At 52.3% G+C, this 18,510-nt stretch overlaps 9 protein-coding genes across 9 annotated transcripts; 4 read left to right on the forward strand and 5 right to left on the reverse strand.

The window, feature by feature from the left end:
* Window positions 1-184: 184 nt before the first annotated feature.
* N0V89_003307 (uncharacterized protein) lies at window positions 185-1,434 on the reverse strand (the record flags this gene model as incomplete). Its single annotated transcript, XM_056212109.1, has 3 exons — window positions 185-331; window positions 403-701; window positions 753-1,434. The coding sequence occupies 3 exons, from the start codon at window positions 1,432-1,434 to the stop codon at window positions 185-187; spliced, it is 1,128 nt and encodes a 375-aa protein (XP_056075582.1).
* A 649-nt stretch (window positions 1,435-2,083) lies between these two features.
* N0V89_003308 (uncharacterized protein) lies at window positions 2,084-3,421 on the reverse strand (the record flags this gene model as incomplete). The annotated part of the gene is made up of 1 exon (XM_056212110.1): window positions 2,084-3,421. The coding sequence occupies one exon, from the start codon at window positions 3,419-3,421 to the stop codon at window positions 2,084-2,086; it is 1,338 nt and encodes a 445-aa protein (XP_056075583.1).
* Window positions 3,422-4,929: 1,508 nt separating this feature from the next.
* Window positions 4,930-6,259, reverse strand: N0V89_003309 (uncharacterized protein; the record flags this gene model as incomplete). Its single annotated transcript, XM_056212111.1, has 3 exons — window positions 4,930-5,294; window positions 5,351-5,688; window positions 5,745-6,259. 3 exons carry the CDS (start codon window positions 6,257-6,259, stop codon window positions 4,930-4,932), a joined length of 1,218 nt encoding a protein of 405 aa, XP_056075584.1.
* A 1,035-nt stretch (window positions 6,260-7,294) lies between these two features.
* N0V89_003310 (uncharacterized protein) lies at window positions 7,295-9,358 on the reverse strand (the record flags this gene model as incomplete). Its single annotated transcript, XM_056212112.1, has 6 exons — window positions 7,295-7,676; window positions 7,733-7,941; window positions 7,989-8,160; window positions 8,211-8,431; window positions 8,480-8,677; window positions 8,726-9,358. The coding sequence occupies 6 exons, from the start codon at window positions 9,356-9,358 to the stop codon at window positions 7,295-7,297; spliced, it is 1,815 nt and encodes a 604-aa protein (XP_056075585.1).
* A 580-nt stretch (window positions 9,359-9,938) lies between these two features.
* Window positions 9,939-10,586, forward strand: FTR1_2 (high-affinity iron permease; the record flags this gene model as incomplete). Its single annotated transcript, XM_056212113.1, has 2 exons — window positions 9,939-9,963; window positions 10,012-10,586. 2 exons carry the CDS (start codon window positions 9,939-9,941, stop codon window positions 10,584-10,586), a joined length of 600 nt encoding a protein of 199 aa, XP_056075586.1.
* A 741-nt stretch (window positions 10,587-11,327) lies between these two features.
* Window positions 11,328-11,718, forward strand: N0V89_003312 (uncharacterized protein; the record flags this gene model as incomplete). The annotated part of the gene is made up of 2 exons (XM_056212114.1): window positions 11,328-11,444; window positions 11,497-11,718. The coding sequence occupies 2 exons, from the start codon at window positions 11,328-11,330 to the stop codon at window positions 11,716-11,718; spliced, it is 339 nt and encodes a 112-aa protein (XP_056075587.1).
* Window positions 11,719-12,143: 425 nt separating this feature from the next.
* On the forward strand, window positions 12,144-13,194 carry N0V89_003313 (uncharacterized protein; the record flags this gene model as incomplete). The annotated part of the gene is made up of 2 exons (XM_056212115.1): window positions 12,144-12,264; window positions 12,326-13,194. The coding sequence occupies 2 exons, from the start codon at window positions 12,144-12,146 to the stop codon at window positions 13,192-13,194; spliced, it is 990 nt and encodes a 329-aa protein (XP_056075588.1).
* Window positions 13,195-15,949: 2,755 nt separating this feature from the next.
* Window positions 15,950-17,647, forward strand: N0V89_003314 (uncharacterized protein; the record flags this gene model as incomplete). The annotated part of the gene is made up of 1 exon (XM_056212116.1): window positions 15,950-17,647. A coding segment is annotated over one exon (1,698 nt), but the record flags the coding sequence as incomplete, so codon positions are not given.
* Window positions 17,648-17,898: 251 nt separating this feature from the next.
* Window positions 17,899-18,219, reverse strand: N0V89_003315 (uncharacterized protein; the record flags this gene model as incomplete). Its single annotated transcript, XM_056212117.1, has 2 exons — window positions 17,899-18,154; window positions 18,209-18,219. 2 exons carry the CDS (start codon window positions 18,217-18,219, stop codon window positions 17,899-17,901), a joined length of 267 nt encoding a protein of 88 aa, XP_056075590.1.
* Window positions 18,220-18,510: the final 291 nt, after the last annotated feature.

Consider the following 18,510-nt stretch of genomic DNA (forward strand, 5'->3'; position numbering starts at 1 on the left):
GTTTGCGCGTCCAGGCGCGTACGTAACAAGAAGAAGCTCACGCTAGGCTGCTTCAGGAAACCATATCAGTGAGACGTCAACGTCACGTGGCAATGATGACATGAAAGTCGATGGCACGATCAGCGCCGGTGATACCCTCATCGCAGGATATTTTCTTGCATTTTGTTTGACAAACTACACATACTTATGGGAAGCCGATCTTCCCTTTCCACAGCGATTTTGTGTTCTCCGAGAATACATCGTTCCTTTCCTCAGCTGAAAGAAAGTCGGCTTCCGCGAGACCATTGATGTTCGCATTGACATCCCAGAAGCCAATGCCGTACGGATAGTCCTGCACGTATGTTAGCATACAGAATCTTGTCGTACCCTGTCGATAGCAAACTCGGACTTGAATTAACTCACTGTCCCAAATACCATCTGTGAGATAGGTATATCGTGCGCAAGCAAGCCTTTGATTTGCCTGGGGTATACGGGACCCGCGCTGTCATACCAGAAGCGCGTCGTATAGATCTTGCGCGCTTGTTCTGCGTCCTTTGGAAACCCGAGAAGGAAGCGATCGGATATATCTGGAAATGCACCTGCTCCGTGTGATACGCGCCAGTGAAGGTTGGGAAACTTGATGATGGTGCGATTTGCCGTTATGCTCGAGATTGCTCGCGCAGTCTCGAAGTAGAACTCGCCGAGGCCAGAGCGCAGAGGTGCTGTATCTGATGAGCGTTTGGGGTGGGTCACCACTCCGCAAGGTAGCTTACAAGGTTTTGAGCTGACAAGCCTTCCGTCCTCCAACCTTATCACAGGATCGTGCGGATGAATAAACACAATCTCTCGCCCGTCTCCCTTTTCTGCACGCTTCTGTAGATACGTCCAAAGTGGGTCGAAACTGTCTTCCCCAGGATACAACCCTTCATGGTTCGTCAAGACGCCCACACCCACGGCTCGCAGCTCCTCAAGCGCGTACCGCACTTCCATTACAGCATCTTCCACATACGGAAGCGGGGTGACGGCCATCCAGCTGAAGCGCTCCGAATATACCCTCACCAGCTCAGCGGAGAACTCATTCAGCAATCTTGCCAGTGCAACGGTTTTTGCGTTGTCATCAGGGAAAGCGTTCGCTTGCGGGGTCGACACACAAAGGATGGAATGCGCTATGCTGTGCTCCTCCATGAAATGTAGATGAGAAAGTGGATCCCAGGATGGTGTTTCGCGACCCGCAGAAAGAGGCTGGAGACTACGGAACCAAGATGGGACGGGGTGAGTGTGGGTATCGATCCGGGTCGCATTCTTGAATGAGGGCAGTTGCGATTTGCTGCGATTGCTGGATAGAGTAGATATGTCGAATAAGGCATCCTCGAGGAACGGAAGAACGGATAGGTCGATGTTGTCGCGTAATGCGGTCGCTTTGATGCGCTCGATGCATGCCGAGTTGGACGCCATTGCAGTTGCGAATAGTACGAATTACGGCCAGAATTGCATCATATTAGCACCTCATGCGTATCTATGGGTGGATTTTGCTCTACAGTGGTGCAAGTGGGAGAGATTAGAAGAAGGAGAACTCGACGGTGAGCTGCAGTTGATGATCACGAATGTGGAGGTTGTGCGACGTGAGCTGCGGTGCGCCGGCTCCCCGCGTTCCAATATTACACAAGCAAGCTATCTACGACAGGATTCAATTTGCAAAGACCCGACCGTTCCATGCACTGCTCTCTTTATCTCGATCGCACATGTCGAATTCTAAACAGACAACTCTCGACGAGACCACAAGATACAAACAAGGGCAAGCTCACGTGGACATGCACGTGACTAGTAACCGTCCACAGGCACAGTCGCTTGCGACCGGATATGAACGAATCAAGGAGATCATCATGCAACAGTACAATCATCCATTGCTTTTCATGCTTTCATCCTCATACACATACAGCAGGTCCAAGAACGACAGACAAGAGCTGCATAAACACATCAAATCCTAACCACTCAACAGGAAGCTAATACTCGGTCATCCCTTTCTCATATCCACAACGTGCGTGAAGTCATACAAGCTGTATCTCGAAGACACGGGCAACTCCATACCATAAGAAACCAAAACTTACTTCCTCCGCTCAGCACGACCGTCCTCGCCTGCCAGCCCAACCCAATTATCCGGCCTATTGAAAGTATGCCCCATCGCCTCTGCAACCTGTCGAACCGCCTTGGACTTTCCATTCGGTATCATACGGCCGAACGCTTCGATGAGATTGCCCGACTTGTTCATCTTGACGGTGCGAACATAGTCTTCGCTAATTTCATGATGCTCCATCTTCCGCGTCTTGTCGTTCTTGACCTCGATGCTGTGGCGAGCTGACACCGGCACGATGATTGTTGCCGGTGAGTTCGGAGCCGTGGCGGCGGGCGTCAGTGGCAGGCGAGCTTGGGGTGAAAACTGCAGGCGATTTATCTTCGGTGCCGGTGAAGCGTTGGATGTATGTTTGGCCTTGCGCTTCGGAAGTAGGGTCAGAACCGGTGCCATTTGAGTCGGTGAGGGTGTCAAGGCTTGAGGCCAGCCGGCTTGGCCAGAAGAAGCGCGGACGATGGTCTTGAACGTGTGGTCGACCTGCTCTGCGAGCTCTGGGGCGAGCGAAATGCTGTTGGAAGCAGCCCCTTGGCTGTCTTGCGCGTGCGTAGCCATAGGGGCTAGTAGGCCTTTCTGCTCGTGGCTCGAGTCAAAGTGGTAGAACTCGAAGGTCGGTTTGAGAGGGCTTCCGGCGCAGGCTAGAAGTATGACCGCACCACGAGACATTCGATCGCCGTGGATGGTCAGTCTATGTCGTGATTCGAGGTGATTTTTCGTCACAGCAAGATGAGCGGGCGCTGTGCGAGCAGGAGGCATGCAGAATTCTGGATCGGTGACAATCACAACCAGTACCGTGATCGCGGCGTCGGACTTCTTTTGCACAGCCCAATGGCGAGTACCGGCTATTGGAACTCCATTCACAACCGCGTCATGTGTGAACTCTGCTCCGGTGCTGGTGCTTGGCCATACTTGCTTCACCACATACTCCACCGACGGGAAGTAGTGGCGGAGCATAGCTGAGACGAGAGAGCAGCCAACGAGTACTCGGGGATAGCCAGTCTGCTCCTTTACTCGCTTCAAGAAGTCGTGTTCTTCGTAGTGGTTGTAGAAATTGCGGTAGCTGAGAGCAAGGGGCTTAGGCAAGACCGGGATTGGGGACGGAACGATAGCCTCGCCGAACGCGTTCATTTTCCAATGTGACTCTTTGCCAGACATGTCGACAAAGCCAAGGCTGACAATGGCGCTCTTCCTTAGAGGTGCTGCTTTCTCGGCCTCTGACGCTCCAGGTGATGCGAATGATGATGTGATTGTATCATCTGCGACAGCCTTCTCAACCCCCTGCGACCGAACAGTAACGGGTGTCGAACATCCCATGACGTGTATTCTTGGATGAGTTAGCTGTTGCGTGTATCAAACTGTACGAGAGCCAGATACTCCACAGCGGGAAAAAGCTGCGAAAGGTTTACAACCGGACGCTAGGTTGAAGCGGATGTTTACTGTTGAGTTCGCTGATTGTTTATATGTAGACTTCAAAAAGCGAGAGCGCGTCTTTGAGTGGCGTGTACTCAAGTACTTCGGAAGCCAGTGTGGCTGCAGTTGAAGTTGAGGTTAGAAGTAAGTAGACGCTGTGCTTTGTTTATGCGTCTGCTGCTGTATTTTTATGGAGCCTTTCGTGTTTTTTGCTGGCACGAGCGCCTTCTTAAATGAGCCGGATTTATTTGTGGTGAAAGACTATGGTGAATCCTTCAGATGTTGCTCCTTCCGCGACTGGACGTGTTCACCTGGTCGGAAAGTTTCGACAAGACGCTGGACTCCTTGAGAATCCCACTACTCTACGTTTGTGCAAAACGACAGGCTCTTCGTTTTGGTTTTGCACGATCGATCAGGAAAACAGGATTGGCTTGTTGTGCGTATCGGGTAAGAAGTTCGAGATTGGAGAATACATAGATGCCTAGACCGAGAAGTAGGCACGAGAACGTAGTGATGCCTCAAAGGCAACAGAACCTATTGATAAAGTTAAGCATGATAATAGAAAGCCAGACGACGTCTACAAACGCCTTCACGGTGCGCAAACGCCAATTCGATCCAGATGACATCCTCAACTGCTCAGGGCGTTCGCATTTAGCTAGAGTGAAGACTCGGAATGATTGTACAAAATTTCGAATATATCTCAGGGGTTTGATGGGAAATCCTCGTGTAAGAGTCATCCGTGTAGGACTAGTGTGTGCGCGTTGAGGCACTCGAGATGCGTTTGCTCAAGGTCAATGCTTGGCAACAGAAGTTGCGGTATTACAAGCGAAAAATTTACTGCATGTAGAAGGACCTAGGCATCACCGCTCAATGGAACACTACCCAAAAGGTCACATCAAAGCCATTCTCACGCACGTTGCCTAACAACACGTGATAAGTAGTGCCTGAAAGAGAACCGTCACGCATAGATATTTAGACTTGGGTCACTTCTATATCGACACACTGTTCTAGCAAAGTTCACCTCTCTAGTAACAAAGAATCTCCGATGACACGAAGAGGAAAGTCCGTCATGCACGCCAACATCTTACATTCAGATAGCTACCTAAAAAGATAAGGACAATAAAGGTCGTGAAAAGAATACGGAAAGAGCTCCGTCGTCATATTCCGTGGAATCAGAGGGAAGAGATATCAGATCTAATGCTGTATGCAACCTCCAGAACACCGACAATGCACTTGGTGCCCCTGTAGGACCAGACTCCAGACCTCCGCTTGCAAATTTTTCTTATCGCTCGATTACTCCATGTTACGATCGAAAAATGCCGTTCCGTGTGATCAAAACATTGTCTCCATTCCGTCTCGAATGAAGCACCTCAATGACTCTGGGTGCTCAGAGTAATCCACGTGGTCGGGCTTCAAGGTTGGTTCTGACCATGGTTAGCGTTGCCGTTGAGATGGTTGTTGAATGCGCGTGCGTGGATATGCATCATCTGCTGCAGGAAGCCGAATATACCCGCAGCATGACCAGGTTGCTGAGGCGCACCGACCTGAATAGGGCCATCATCTGGCTGGTGTGGGACGAACGGAGGCTGTGGTGGTCCTTGTGCGGCGGCCATCATAGCGTCGACCCAGCCATCTCCAGGAAGGACGTTATCGGGAAGCCAATTGCGAGGATCCTGCATGATGTTACGCTGGGTTTCGGCACAGCCGTCGCCATGCTGCATCTTCGGACCGTAGGCGACTAAGCACGAGAAGCAGAAGTCTTGCTTGCAGTGGCCACCTGTGAGACTGTGTCAGGTTATAAGGTCCAGACAAAAGTGATATGACATAACTCACACTTCATGTGGTTGCAGCCACCGTTCTTCACGATTTTGACTCCGCACTTGGGGCAGGGCTTGGCTCCCATGTCCGTGATGGCTTGCAAGGAATGCTTCTCTTCGGCGATCTTGAATTTGCTGCAGCTGGTCGAAGCGTGCCATGGGCGCATGCACTTCATGCACATGCTCTCCTCGCAGTGTGGACAGGCGATCTTCTGGCCGCGGCTGGACTTGGACGACTTTGGTAACTTGCCCTGGCAATCTTCGATCGAGAAATATTGTGCACATGCCGGGTTCAGACAAGCAATGTAGTTTTCGCTAGTGCGGAGATGGTGGTTCACCAGCGCGGTGTCCCAGCTACACGTACGGTCAGCATCCATTGTATAGAAATACTTGTTATCGTGAGTACTCACTTCTCTCGGGCGCCTTTGAAAATCAATCCCATGATGGTGTGGTAGTCGAGCACGTGCTCACAATCCGGGAAAGCGCAGATCAGAATTGCTTCACCGAGATCGCGCTGCACGATCTTCTCCTTGATCATCTTTCCGATGCAGACATTGCAGGTGTTCTGGAAATGCTCACACGCGCCCTCCACGGCCTTGAAGCCGCGGCCTGCGGAATTACCGACCTGGCGGGTGGTAACACAGATGATGCACTCTTTCTTGACAGGCTTCAGCTTGGGTTCCTTCTTTTTCGGAGCGGCCTTCTCGACCCGGTTGCCCTTCATTGTCTGCTGGCCTACGATAATCCTTCCCAAGCTCTTCGCAGGGCGCAGGCCTGAACGGCTTATTGGTAGGGCGGGTGCATCGGCCGCCGCGGGCGCAGGGCTGTTGCTGCCGCGAAGGACGGTGGGATTACCAGAGCTACCGGTGTTTGAGGGCGGAAGGGATTGTTCGACAGCGCGTCCGGTACCGCGCGTGCGAGCCATTGTGGTGGTCGGTTTTTCGGTCGATATGTCTGCAGTGGTGGGAGTGGTGAGCGGTGTGGATCGCAGGTGCGGTTGGGTTATATGACGGGTGCGGGTAGCTGCATACACGCCGCAGCCGAGACGAGACGACTTGGCTCAGCTTGGGCCTGCGGAGAGAGCTCTGAGCGGGGCGTCTGGCCGTTTGTTTGTTTACGCGGGTAAGCGCCAATGCTGTTGGTCAAAGTGAAAGACAGTGGCGCATAGACTCAGTCCGTGACAGCTCGTCGCGATTCAATCCCCACGATTTTGGCGAATTCTACACGTTGGCGCAATATTTGTCTGTCGAATAGATCGTTCCTCGGAGGATCAAAATGGTCTCGTTGAAGCCTTTAATATGGCCACAGAAAATGGCATTTCCAACCACGGTCGACCGCGCACGTGACTCAGCCCAGCCAGTCAACCGTGCGACTTACTTTTCCCTTCACACCCTTCTACGAGGCTGTAGAACTCATCGTACCTAATCTTGACTGTCGAGACATCACACGTTTCGGGAATTGTGTGCGTTTTGTATACCGATATCGAATAGCAGTCCCCTGCTGTGAAGTTAGCGAAGGTGGTACTAAATCTACGTCACATGAAAATGGAGCAAACAGTCCTCGGTCATGTCCCGCTCTGGCACCCATGTCCCGCTCTCGCACCCATGGCTCGCTTACGAGACCTCCACTTTGGTGGTTCCCATCACGAGAATCTCAATCCATGGCAGATCACTGATATTCAACACGCCAAGTACTCATAATCACCGCCTCTCAGACACGACTATCAGGCTACAAAAGGATAATTGCACTCATGTGCCTCGACGGCCTAAGCCGGGAATCTTACGGTGTGCGAAAAGGATGAGCATTTGCGTACCTATTCGCATACATTCGGGTTGAGATTTATCTAGGATGGTATAACCTAGGGCAACTCAGTCTGCAATGAGTCTGAAATTATCATATAATACGTACTACCACCAAAAGTCGACTCCCCATGCAATCTCAGTCCGAGAGTTTCTCCTCCCTACGGCGCATTGTCGCTCGCCGCTAGAAGAGGTTGATTCTCACCCTGCGGACCTTCATCTTCTCTTTCGCCAGCTTCGCCAGCCGGACTCTGCAGCATGCCATACCACGCAATGATAGCCACCATCGCTAGCCCGTTTATGATACTGACTATTAGCGCAATGATACCCTTCGTGGTGAATCCATCAGGCAGCGGTGCCGGAGGCGCAGGCTCGCCCTGGAGGTTGAGCAGGTCATCGACATTACCGGCTGCATTTCCAGACGTAGGAACCGCTGGTTTGTTTCGCGCACAGAGATTGTAGTGGGATGGTGGGATGGTTGTTGTTTTCTGGAGCTCGAGCGGCGCCTCGATGAAGGTTGCGATGAGGCCGGTGGTAACGTGCCTTGGAACAGGAATTGTTAGTTTATCATGCAGCATGGATGTGTATAGAGAGCTCACCATTCGATGTGGCAGTGGAAAAGCCAAACACCGGGATTATCGCTGCGGAATCTGAGAACCGCGTAGCCGTTGGGGTTTACCAGTATGGTGTCACGCCTCATGGGTACGGCAGGCTGGCTGGCTGCGCTACCGGCCTGGTAAAATCCCGCATCCTCCGCGGAGCGTTCGATGACTTGGAAGGCGTGTCCGTGGAGATGAAATGGGTGTTTCTATGGGCGGTCAGCTATGCCGCAACAAGACCGGGCTTATAACGCACCCCATCATCGTCATTGTTCAGAATGATTTCAACGGTCTCGTTTCCATTCAGCACGAAAGAATTGGTGTGACTGCCATAGACAAGCGAGTTGCTGGAAGCTTGGCCGGAGGACATGACAGTGTATAGGGTCGGGACTGTCGGTTCGACATATGTGTTGTCATTGAAGAAGGCACTAGATGAGTGTCTCAGTATAGTGATAGATGATCGAGAATTGACACTTACTAATTAGCACCGTCTCCCAGGTTGTCCATCTTGATATCTAGCCTGACAGTTCTGTCCACTTTGTCGAACAAATCCAAACTGTCCAAGGGTTGGATTGACAAGTCGTCCAAGGGCTCGAAATCGTCAACATCCGATGGTTTTGGATGTTCTCGAGTGCTGTCCAGTACAAGCCAGCCAGTTACGTTGGATCTCAAGTCATCTGGAATAGCATCGAATAGTTCCTTGATACTTGTCAGACGGATACCAGTCTTCAAGATGCGCTAACCTACCTCGTCCATGCTTGCTACAAAAGGAATGTTGGTCGCAGCATCGCTGTCGATGGTCAGAAGCACCGAGTATCGTTGACCAGCCGTAAGGTAAAGCATGCTCGCTTCGGTAGGTTTGGTATAGATGCCATCCACTTCAACGACTCTCATTGAGCAGCTCTGGAACCACACGTACATGCCTGCAAACGCAGCCATGTTCACCTGCTAGAGTAAGGTCGAGCTTCTACTTGTCTACCTTGCTATACTGACCATGCGTATCATGTAAGTCTTTCCTGCCTGAACTGCAACTGTGACATTCTGGGAATCATTGATCAAGGCCGAGTTTGGCACAGGTTCCGCGCCGGTCGGGTTGGTGACGCTGATGAAAGACGAGAGGAGCGGTATCATCGAATCGTGGTACCAATCCGAGAAGGAGAGTACAATCTCTTCGTCGAAATCATCCTTGAAGGGATTGTCCGGATCGTCGACAATGAGCGGAGCTCGGAGTCCATCAGGATATTGGCCTCTGGTGTGAGAATGAAACCAGTATGTCCCCGGCTGGTCGACCTTGAAGTCGTAGATGAAACTATCACCAGGCGGGATTTCACACTGTGTTACGCCTGGCGGGCCGTCCATATGCGCTGTGCCATTCTGGTAAAGGCCATGCCAATGCAAGCTAGTGGTCATGTTGCCAAGGTGGTTGTGCACTGTGACAACGACTCGTTCGCCTTTCGTAACGCGAAGAGCTGGTATAGGCCATTGGCCATTTATGCCCATGACGGGCCTTTCGTGTAGTCCATCAGGGTTGCGGGTGACCCACGTGATGTTGTACTCGTGGTATGTCACCTTCGCGGAGGCGACGCCATGGAAGAACACCAGTAGCGCCCACAATACAGTGAGCATTGTGTCAACTAGTGCCGCGGAGGAGGCCAGCAGTCGATGTACCGGTAATGTCGTCAAGCGAGGTTAATCACAACACGCGTGCGTGCTGAACATCATGGACTGCCGATTTCCGCGGGGAAAAGAGAAGCGGCTTTCAACTGTGGGACAAGATCGATGCCCAGAGACCCAGACATTATTCATGATGATCTAACCTCATAGCCAGTAAGGCTTGTGTGCGAGAGCGGTATGCGGGGCGTGGCGACACATTTCGATTTCGTTATCAGATCCGAAATTGATCCGACTAATCCGCTTCCGGCACAAGCTCCGCACAATTTCTGCCGCGCTAATCTTATCTGATGGGTCAGATCCGAGTTGACCCCACTTACATGACCACATTTCACACACATGTGACCAGGTGATTCGTTCCGACAATCCTTCGCGTCCCAGGTGCATCAAATGCGACCCACTGAAGAGCGATGTAGGAGGGTACTGCGGTAGGCCATCTAAACATCTCCGGCGTAGGACTCTTCACGACGACGAACGACCTGTTCGGCCTCGAATCTGGTTCGACCCTTGGTAGCTCCACGCTCGCACATTCGCCATGGTCCAAATCTTCGCCGCGCAAGGTCTGTAATATCAATCACACTATTGCCATTGCGTACTAAACGAACTAGTGTTCTTCATCTGCCTGCGCGAATGCCTGGAGACCAGCATCATCGTGTCGGTCCTGCTCTCCTTTCTAAAGCAGACCTTGAGCTCTGAAAATGACAAGCCCGTCTACCGAAAGCTGGTCCGACAGGTCTGGCTCGGAGTCATCCTAGGCGTCGCAATATGCCTCGTCTTTGGAAGCGCTATAATAGCTGCTTTCCACTTGCTCGACTCCGACATCTTCTCGCAATACGAATACATCTGGGAAGGCGTATTCGGCATCATCGCATGTGCCATCATCACCCTCATGGGCGCGGCGCTGCTCCGGATCTCCAAAATGCGCGACAAGTGGCGCGTTAAGATCGCAGCCGCTCTTGAAGCGAACAGTGCCGATGACGCTTCCGCACCAAAAGGCCTCAGTTTCCTCGGAGAGAAGTATGCCATGTTTCTACTTCCCTTCGTGACGGTGCTTCGCGAGGGACTCGAGGGCGTCCTATTCATCATCGGCGCTGGTCTAGGACTACCAGCGACTGCTTTCCCGCTCGCTGTGGTGTCAGGTTTGGGTGTTGGTGCGTTGGTTGGGTATCTACTTTACAGGTAATCATTGCGCGTTGATTACCTGTTGTAAGGCTGACACGTCGCAGAGGAGGTAACGCGGGATCTTTGCAAGCGTTCCTTGTCGCGTCGACCTGTTTCTTGTATCTGATAGCCGCTGGCCTGTTGAGCAGGTCTGTGTGGTTCATTGAGAACTATGCGGTATGTGTTACGGAAAATAATCAACGAAGAGCTTTACTAAGAAAGTGGTAGTGGAACGTCGCCATCGGCGGCGACGCAGCGGAGACAGGCGTCGGACCTGGGTCATATGATATTCGTCAGAGCGTCTGGCATGTGAATGTGCGTCGCTCTCTCTCACTTTTCGCTCGACGATATGTTGCTGACAATGATTGCGACATTAGTGCTGCAGTCCTGAAATCGACGGCGGCGGCTGGTGGGGTGTCTTCAGTTCGATCTTCGGTTGGCAGAACTCCGCCACCTATGGCAGTGTCATCTCGTATAACCTCTACTGTGTTGCAGTTGGTGCTGCATTCTTGGTCATGTATTCCAAGGAGAAGCATGCGGCGAAGACGGCGTGAAGTTCTTGGTGTTGGGATGAGTCGGAGACGAACCGCGGTAGAGGTCTACAGAAATCATTTTATGCGGTGCCAGAACCACACTTCCCCATAATCCAATTCTTGCCTTGAGTATATCCAGGATGCCCTTTCATCTACTCTATCGACAGCATCTTCGCAAGCATCCGCTCCCAATGCCACACACCCACTTTTGCAAAGACACCTTATACGCGATGAGGATCACCACCGCCATCCTCGGCTTGTTCGCCGCCACGACATTTGCTCATCCCGCACATGCAGACAACCACGCCCCTGTCGTCCTCGACGAGATTTCCAAATTCGACTGCGTCGTAAGTCCTCATGTCAGTGTCACTCACACCAAATGCAACTAACATCCTCCAGAAAGACTGTTGGCGCGCACACTCTGACATCGAGGACTACAACCGACGCCAATTTTGCCACAGCCACGCCTACGATATGACTATGAAATTGTCACGCAAAGTTCTACCTTGTATCAAAGAGTCATGTGACCATCACGACAAGGATGCAATCGTACTTGAGAGCCGTGTCTGGTTCTGCGATTTCTGTGGCTATTTACCCGATGATGCCGAGATCTCGTGTTGAAACACGATGGAAGTTTAACGAAAGGAACGCCGCGCGAGCAGGGAATCTACACTGGGCTTGTGAACACCGACGATGCAGTACTATATCAGAAATCCAGACATTCATAGCAGACTGAGTTATCCCAAGATATATCATCCTAGATAGCGCTTACTGACCTTTTTTTCGATTATTAGCAGACCTTAAAATGTTCATGTTACTTCATCTCAGATTCGTCTCAAATTTTTCAGTTGCAGCCAGCCTGGCATGGGGAGGGTGAAAGTGAATGGTGAGAGTCGGAGCGTAAACCTTAGATAAACGATAACGGAACAGCTGCTTGCTTCCTTTCCTCTTCGTCCACACAGCTCGCACCTACATTGCACCTGCACACTCAAAGCTACTTACTGCTCACATAACTCTGCTCTCTTTTGCTGCTCTGCTCTGCGAAAATGGCTTTCGCAAAGGAATTGTGGGAGACGCTGCGCGCTGCTGTGTGGGGAGCGTTCTTCCCCTTCCTCTTGTTCGCACAGGTCGTAGTGCCTGTGTACCTTATCGACGTCAGGCTGACGAGTGAGTTACTTTTTTCTATAAAGGCTAGTATGTCAGCATTCAATAAGCTAATAACACCCAGTGTTCGTGCTGGCGGCCAGGGACGATGAGGGCTGGGCTATGTATAACATGCCCAAGGACTCGGGCACAGCTCTGGGTGCCGCTATCGCCGTCGCCGTCCTCTCCAAGGTTTTTCTTTTGCTGTGGGTGATTCCGCTTGGGTACTGCCTTTGGAGCTATTACTGGGTAGCTCGCCGGTGGAAACCGGTTTCGGCACCAAAGACACCTACCAAGCAGGTCAAAGCCCATAGTCAAGAACGGCGGTATTGCGACCGCTGTAAGATTTTCCGTGGTGACCGGACCTACCATTGTCGAGACAACGAAAAATGTCTCCCATACTACGATCACACCTGCTTCTGGTGGACAGGTGGTGTATGGCTACACAACGTCCAGGCCTATGTGGTCTTCCTCTTTTTCCTCCCGGTATATCACCTTTACATCTTTGGCATCAGCCTGTGGGTTCTTATCAGCCCAAAAAAGTACCTTCAAGCCAATGTGTACATCGCTCTTGGGGTACCTTCTATCCTCGCACTGCTCATCTCTGGTGGAGTTGCCTTCGTATACATACGGCACCTCGTGTTCTGGAACATTCTGGATAACGAGGTTGATCATGGGGTTTGGTACCTCAACGATGACGGTGAAGCCCAATTCTGGGATCCAAAGAAGGAACACTCTTCGACAAATCCTTGGAGCAAAGGCTGGCGTGCAAATCTTCGAGCCTTCTTCAGCAATGAGCTCCGGGACACCATAGAGTGTTACCACCAAGAAGAAATGCCTATCCTGCTTCGCCCTCTCGAAGTGACCTCTCGAAGGGCGAATGCTTCAAGCACTGGATTCGAGTCAGACATCGAGCTTGGCACCCTCGTTCGTCGATCCCAATCCACAGCTTAATTTCTTTTTTAAATCCCCCACGGTAGGGCAGGACCGTGAACAAGACCCGAATTACTCGAAGGCACTGTCTAGCCATGAAGAGTCTTTTGGGCATAGCAAAGGGAGGTTGGAGCGTTGGGGTACCGACATAGATTCGGAACGCACGACCGGCTTAATGCACTCTTTGCTATTCGCTCCTCTCCTTCGCACTAGGTGGTGGCTTTACGCTTTACAGCTGTAAACCCGTTCGCGGGGCCTGTTGAGGGACAGGTGCCCATATCCATAGGCAAGGTTGAGTTGATGCGACCCTGTCATGACTTCGCGCCTCTACGTGGCGACAGGGACCAGTACGCGGTTCAACTAATCGAACAGAACGGAATCCGCGGAAGCCAAGCAAGTCAACCATCGAACATCGATCACGAACGAACACAGTCTCTCCATCGGCCTACAAGTTACAACAGACTGTACCATGCACGAGCAGCAGCAATCTCACCGCCTATCGCATCCACTCTACCCTAATGAGACGAGCCATCATCTGCATGCGAGACCCGCCAAAGAATACCAGGGCATCGTGATCAGGCCAGACCAGAGAAGGAGCTGCTATAAGCTACACCAGCCAAGTCAAGTCAGGCTGGAGCAAACAACAGTCATCGCAACATACGAAAGCAGCAGCATCGAGTTAGCAGATGCATCGCTACCAGAGCCGAGCAACACACCGTCAAGCCAGACCAGCGCAGACGCATTTTCACCAGAACAGACGCAATGTTACCAGAGCAGAGGAGAGCGCATCTACAATTCACACTGTTCAGGTCCAGTCAGGCTAGAGCAGAGCGATCGTCAGCACATCTCGAACAGAGCAGCAGCCCCAGGTCATTCCAAACAGAAGCGTCTTTATCGAACCAAATCATAGGAGCAGCATCTACAAGCTACACCACTCAAGCCAAGCCAAACCAGACCACGAAAGCGCCATCAAGCTAAGACGGACCAGACTAGCGCTTTCAAGCCAGGTCGGAACAGTATCTCGTCAAGCCCGACCAGACCAGCGCATCCTCAAGCCAGCTGGACAAGCAGATTTTCAAGCCAGACTGAAGTCGAAGCACACACACCAGGCCATCTCAAGCAGCAACATCTACAAGCCATATCAATCTAGTCATGTCGGGCTATAGGACTAGCATCGTCATCACGCCAGACCAGAGCAGCCCTTCCAAGGCAGGCCGGAACAGCGCCTTCCAACCATTCTCAACCAAAGCAGAATTACCACCACGCAGATTCGCATCAACTACACTCAGCCAGAGCAACTCAATCCTACCCCACCAGGAGTGAAAGTAGAAGCGATGATCAGGAATCTCAACGAGGCCAGGCTCGCAACTCGCCACTGAGAAGGAGCAAATCGACTAATCGAGTCAGCCACTTGAAGCCAATGCCCCGTGGTCGACGAATCAATGCTCTTCGTTACAACACTACACTTCTAAGTCATTCTTCGAAGGTCATTCTTCGTTGACCCTCGAAGCCACCAAAACAGCCCCTCATGATCACCGTCCGAGTCAGTCTCTCAGTTCCAAACACAGCATGACCAATCCCTCATTTAAAATTTATGGCCAGCCCTCTATGTCAGACTTACGACTCGTCGACCAGTTCCTGTACGTAGGGCAACTTCTCCAGCCAAGGGTTCAAAACAGATATCAGAGTAGTCTCTCACTCGAGTTGTTTTCCAGTCAAGACATCAAGCACTACAGCCACGCCAATCCCTATGGAATAGCCTTGCTTTCTAATATGTCTAAGCCCTGTAGCCCAAACAGTCCGTCAAAGGGCACATCCGTCAGTCCTTTAAACAAGACGGCGATCAGTCTCTCCACCACGATGTCTACGCCAGTGTCTCAAACTAGACGCTCAGACAGTCCCTCAAAATCAGCTACACAAATCAGCAGTCGAGAAAACCGCCTCTAGCACAGATACTAGAGCCAACCTACTTAGGTCCGTTTGACAATCTCAACACTCGTTACCAGAAGAGTCCTCCAGACGAGCGCCCACGGACCTTCCGACCGCGGACTACTTGCCATGTCACCTCAGAGAAGAGCAAAATGGAAAGTAGCTGTCGCTCCGGAATTACAGCTGTTTCCAATCGCGCCTGCATCTGCAACAGCCTCCTCGCTACGGAAAATCAACCCACCCTCAGACCGCGTCCAACTCAGTCTCGATCCTTTTGATGCAAGTGCTAAGTCCTCGATTGGAGCAACTCATATGCGATGAAGAATCGCTCTTTCGAGAATACTATCGCCGGAATCTGACATCTGTACAACTTCGCACATGAAGCTTCGACTGCAGACACAAAGTCAATAGATGAATGCGAAGCTTTGAGCCGGAGCGATACGTGAGCAAGCCAGGTTCGCGACATCTGCAAAGGCCTGCGTCTTACCATAGGTATACCATTATCGAAACTCAAAAGCCGTGCCATGTCGGTCTCAATTAGCATCGACCTTTGCTAGAGATTGACATGGAGTATGGGTGCGCTAGTCAGTCGAACTACGTTGGCATGTATGAAGGGTCCGCTCGATCAGGCGCCAGCCGCAACACAACCTCGCTCTACGCGACCTCGGCGAACTCTCCAAGCAGATCGAACCAGATGGTATCTCTAAAAGCGTAAGTTCGGTCCTGTATGTGCCATACCACGCCAATATGCGGTGGTTAATAAGGTGGGGTCGACCGGGTAAATAGACGCGCGCATCTCCACCATATCATCCCACCTACGAAGGCCTCAAATACGCTACAAACCCAGATCATGATTCCAAAAGCGCATCGCCAACTCCCCAAATTCTCTCCTCCTCGACCACCAGCCGCAATGCCCGAAGTGCTCAACCCAATCCTCCCCGGCTTTAACGCCGACCCCTCCATCCTCCGCGTGGGGTCGGACTACTACATCGCAACTTCAACCTTTGAGTGGTTTCCTGGCGTACAGATCCATCATTCGCGGGACCTCGCAAATTGGACTCTCGTCACGCGGCCGCTGAATCGCAAGTCGCAGCTCGATATGCGCGGGAATCCTGATAGCTGTGGTGTCTGGGCACCGTGCTTGACGCATGATGGATCCAAGTTCTACTTAGTGTACACGGATGTAAAGAGGAAAGACGGGAGCTTCAAAGACACGCATAACTACATCGTCACAGCCGAGAAGATCAAAGGACCCTGGAGCGATCCGTACTACGTGAACTCATCCGGTTTCGATCCTAGCCTTTTCCACGACGAGGACGGAAAGAAGTGGTTCGTGAATATGCTCCAGGATCATCGCCGGCGGCCGAGATCTTTCGCCGGGATACGGCTGCAGGAATGGTCGGAGAAGGAGGGTAAACTGGTGGGACCGTGGAGAACGATATTCCTCGGCACTGAGATCGATCTCGTTGAGGGTCCGCATCTCTACAAGAGAAACGGGTGGTACTACCTTCTCACTGCCGAAGGCGGCACTGGGTATGAACACGCTGCCACGCTCGCGCGGAGTAAAGACATCTGGGGCCCGTACGAAGTACATCCCAAGAACCCCATTCTCTCTTCTACAAAAGCTCCGCTCGCGCCGCTCCAACGAGCAGGACATGCAGACATCGTGGAAACTGAAGATGGGAAGACATACATAGTCCACCTGACAGGCCGCCCGATAACACAAGCGCGTCGTTGCGTCCTCGGCCGCGAGACCGCCATCCAAGAAGCATACTGGGACTCCGACGACTGGCTCTACGTGAAGAACGGGCCCGTCCCCTCTCTATCCGTCGAGCTCCCCGCTGCAAGAGACAACGCCGCATACTGGGCAGAGCAGCGCTATACCTTCTCCGCTTCAGACGGCCTGCACAAGGACTTCCAATGGCTACGAACCCCCGAGCCAGAACGCATCTTCGCCGTCAAAGACGGCGCCCTCGAACTCACCGGCCGAGAAGCAATCGGCAGCTGGTTCGAACAAGCCCTCGTTGCGCGACGCCAGACACACTTCTCCTACGACGCGGAAACAGTGATTGATTTCAAGCCGTTGGATGAGAGGCAGTTTGCGGGGTTGACGGCGTACTACTGCCGCTACAACTTCTTCTACCTGACCGTCACGGCGCACGGGGACGGCCAACGCGAACTCCTTCTTCTTACCTCTGAAGCGTCGTGGCCGGAAGGCAGACTCAAATTCCCGATCCCGGAACCTGTTCCTATACCCCAGGAAGGCAAGGTGCGGCTTGCGCTCAGCATCCGCGGGAAGGAATTGCAATTCTCTTATGCGCTGGAGGGCGAGGCAGAGCTCAAGAACATTGGGCCAGTATTTGACGCGAGTATTCTGAGCGATGAGTGCGGTGGGCATCAAGCGCATGGCAGTTTTACAGGGGCATTTGTCGGAGTCGCGGCGAGTGATCTGGATGGGTTAGAGACGAAGGCTACATTTGATTATTTTGTGTATAGGCCAGTCAAGCATGAGAGCGATCGGTACGAGGTGGAAACATACACGTAGTTCGGACGTGAAACGAGTAGATGAACGATGATTGATTGTTCTGGAAGCCATGCAGAAATGCCGAAATGTATAGACAACGCCTTTACGCCCTGCTCAGCCTTCTCTGAACAGAAGAAGAATCATACACCATCCTCTGTTCGGTCCATCCTCCATCCCAAGTCATCCCCCAAATTCCCCCGCTCTGTTGACACGAACGCGCATCCCTCCCTCTCACATAGCACAAGCCCCACACCTCGCAGTAGCGCCTGCCTTCAACGGCGCTCGCATATCCAACGTGGCCGGTAACCTTCCTCCCTCCTCCCACCTCCACTTCCACCCGTGCCCCTCCTGCCCTGCCCATGCATGCCCGCCTGGTATTCCGACGGTCTGTTCGCGGGGCGGTAAAAGCTGGTTGCGGAGGGCTCGCGGTAGGGCGAGTTGCGGGCGGCCGTCCAGGTGTCGAGGGAGAATAGCGTCGTGAGGTAGAGGGCGAGGAAGGTTGTCAGAGTGTTAACGGGGGAAGATTTGCTATTTATAGTATCAGTAGAGATAGGGTGGGAGAGATACAAGGGAAGGACGTACGCTTCGGACATATTGGCGGTGAGTTTGTTGGTTGACAGCGGGACGGTGTGGAGATGTTTTGAGCGCAAGACCCGACGCAGTGAGGTCGTGAAGTGGTCTTATTACTGCGCCATCGTGTGAATCCTACGAAGTGCCTGTTTGCGCCCCTGCAGCCTAACAGCCGCACTAGTTTGGACTAGCGCGCCATGTTACAGGGATCCGCGCTTGCGCCTTCCCCGCAATTCGCGTGGGCAGAAAGTTCGCTCGCGTATTTTTTTCGATCGACGTCGGTGAAGGTTTGCGACAACTCAATTGAAGCGCAT

The sequence above is a fragment of the Didymosphaeria variabile genome, assembly GCF_027946475.1.
Source record: "Didymosphaeria variabile strain IMI 356815 chromosome Unknown scaffold_2, whole genome shotgun sequence".
NCBI lineage: Eukaryota > Fungi > Ascomycota > Dothideomycetes > Pleosporales > Didymosphaeriaceae > Didymosphaeria > Didymosphaeria variabile.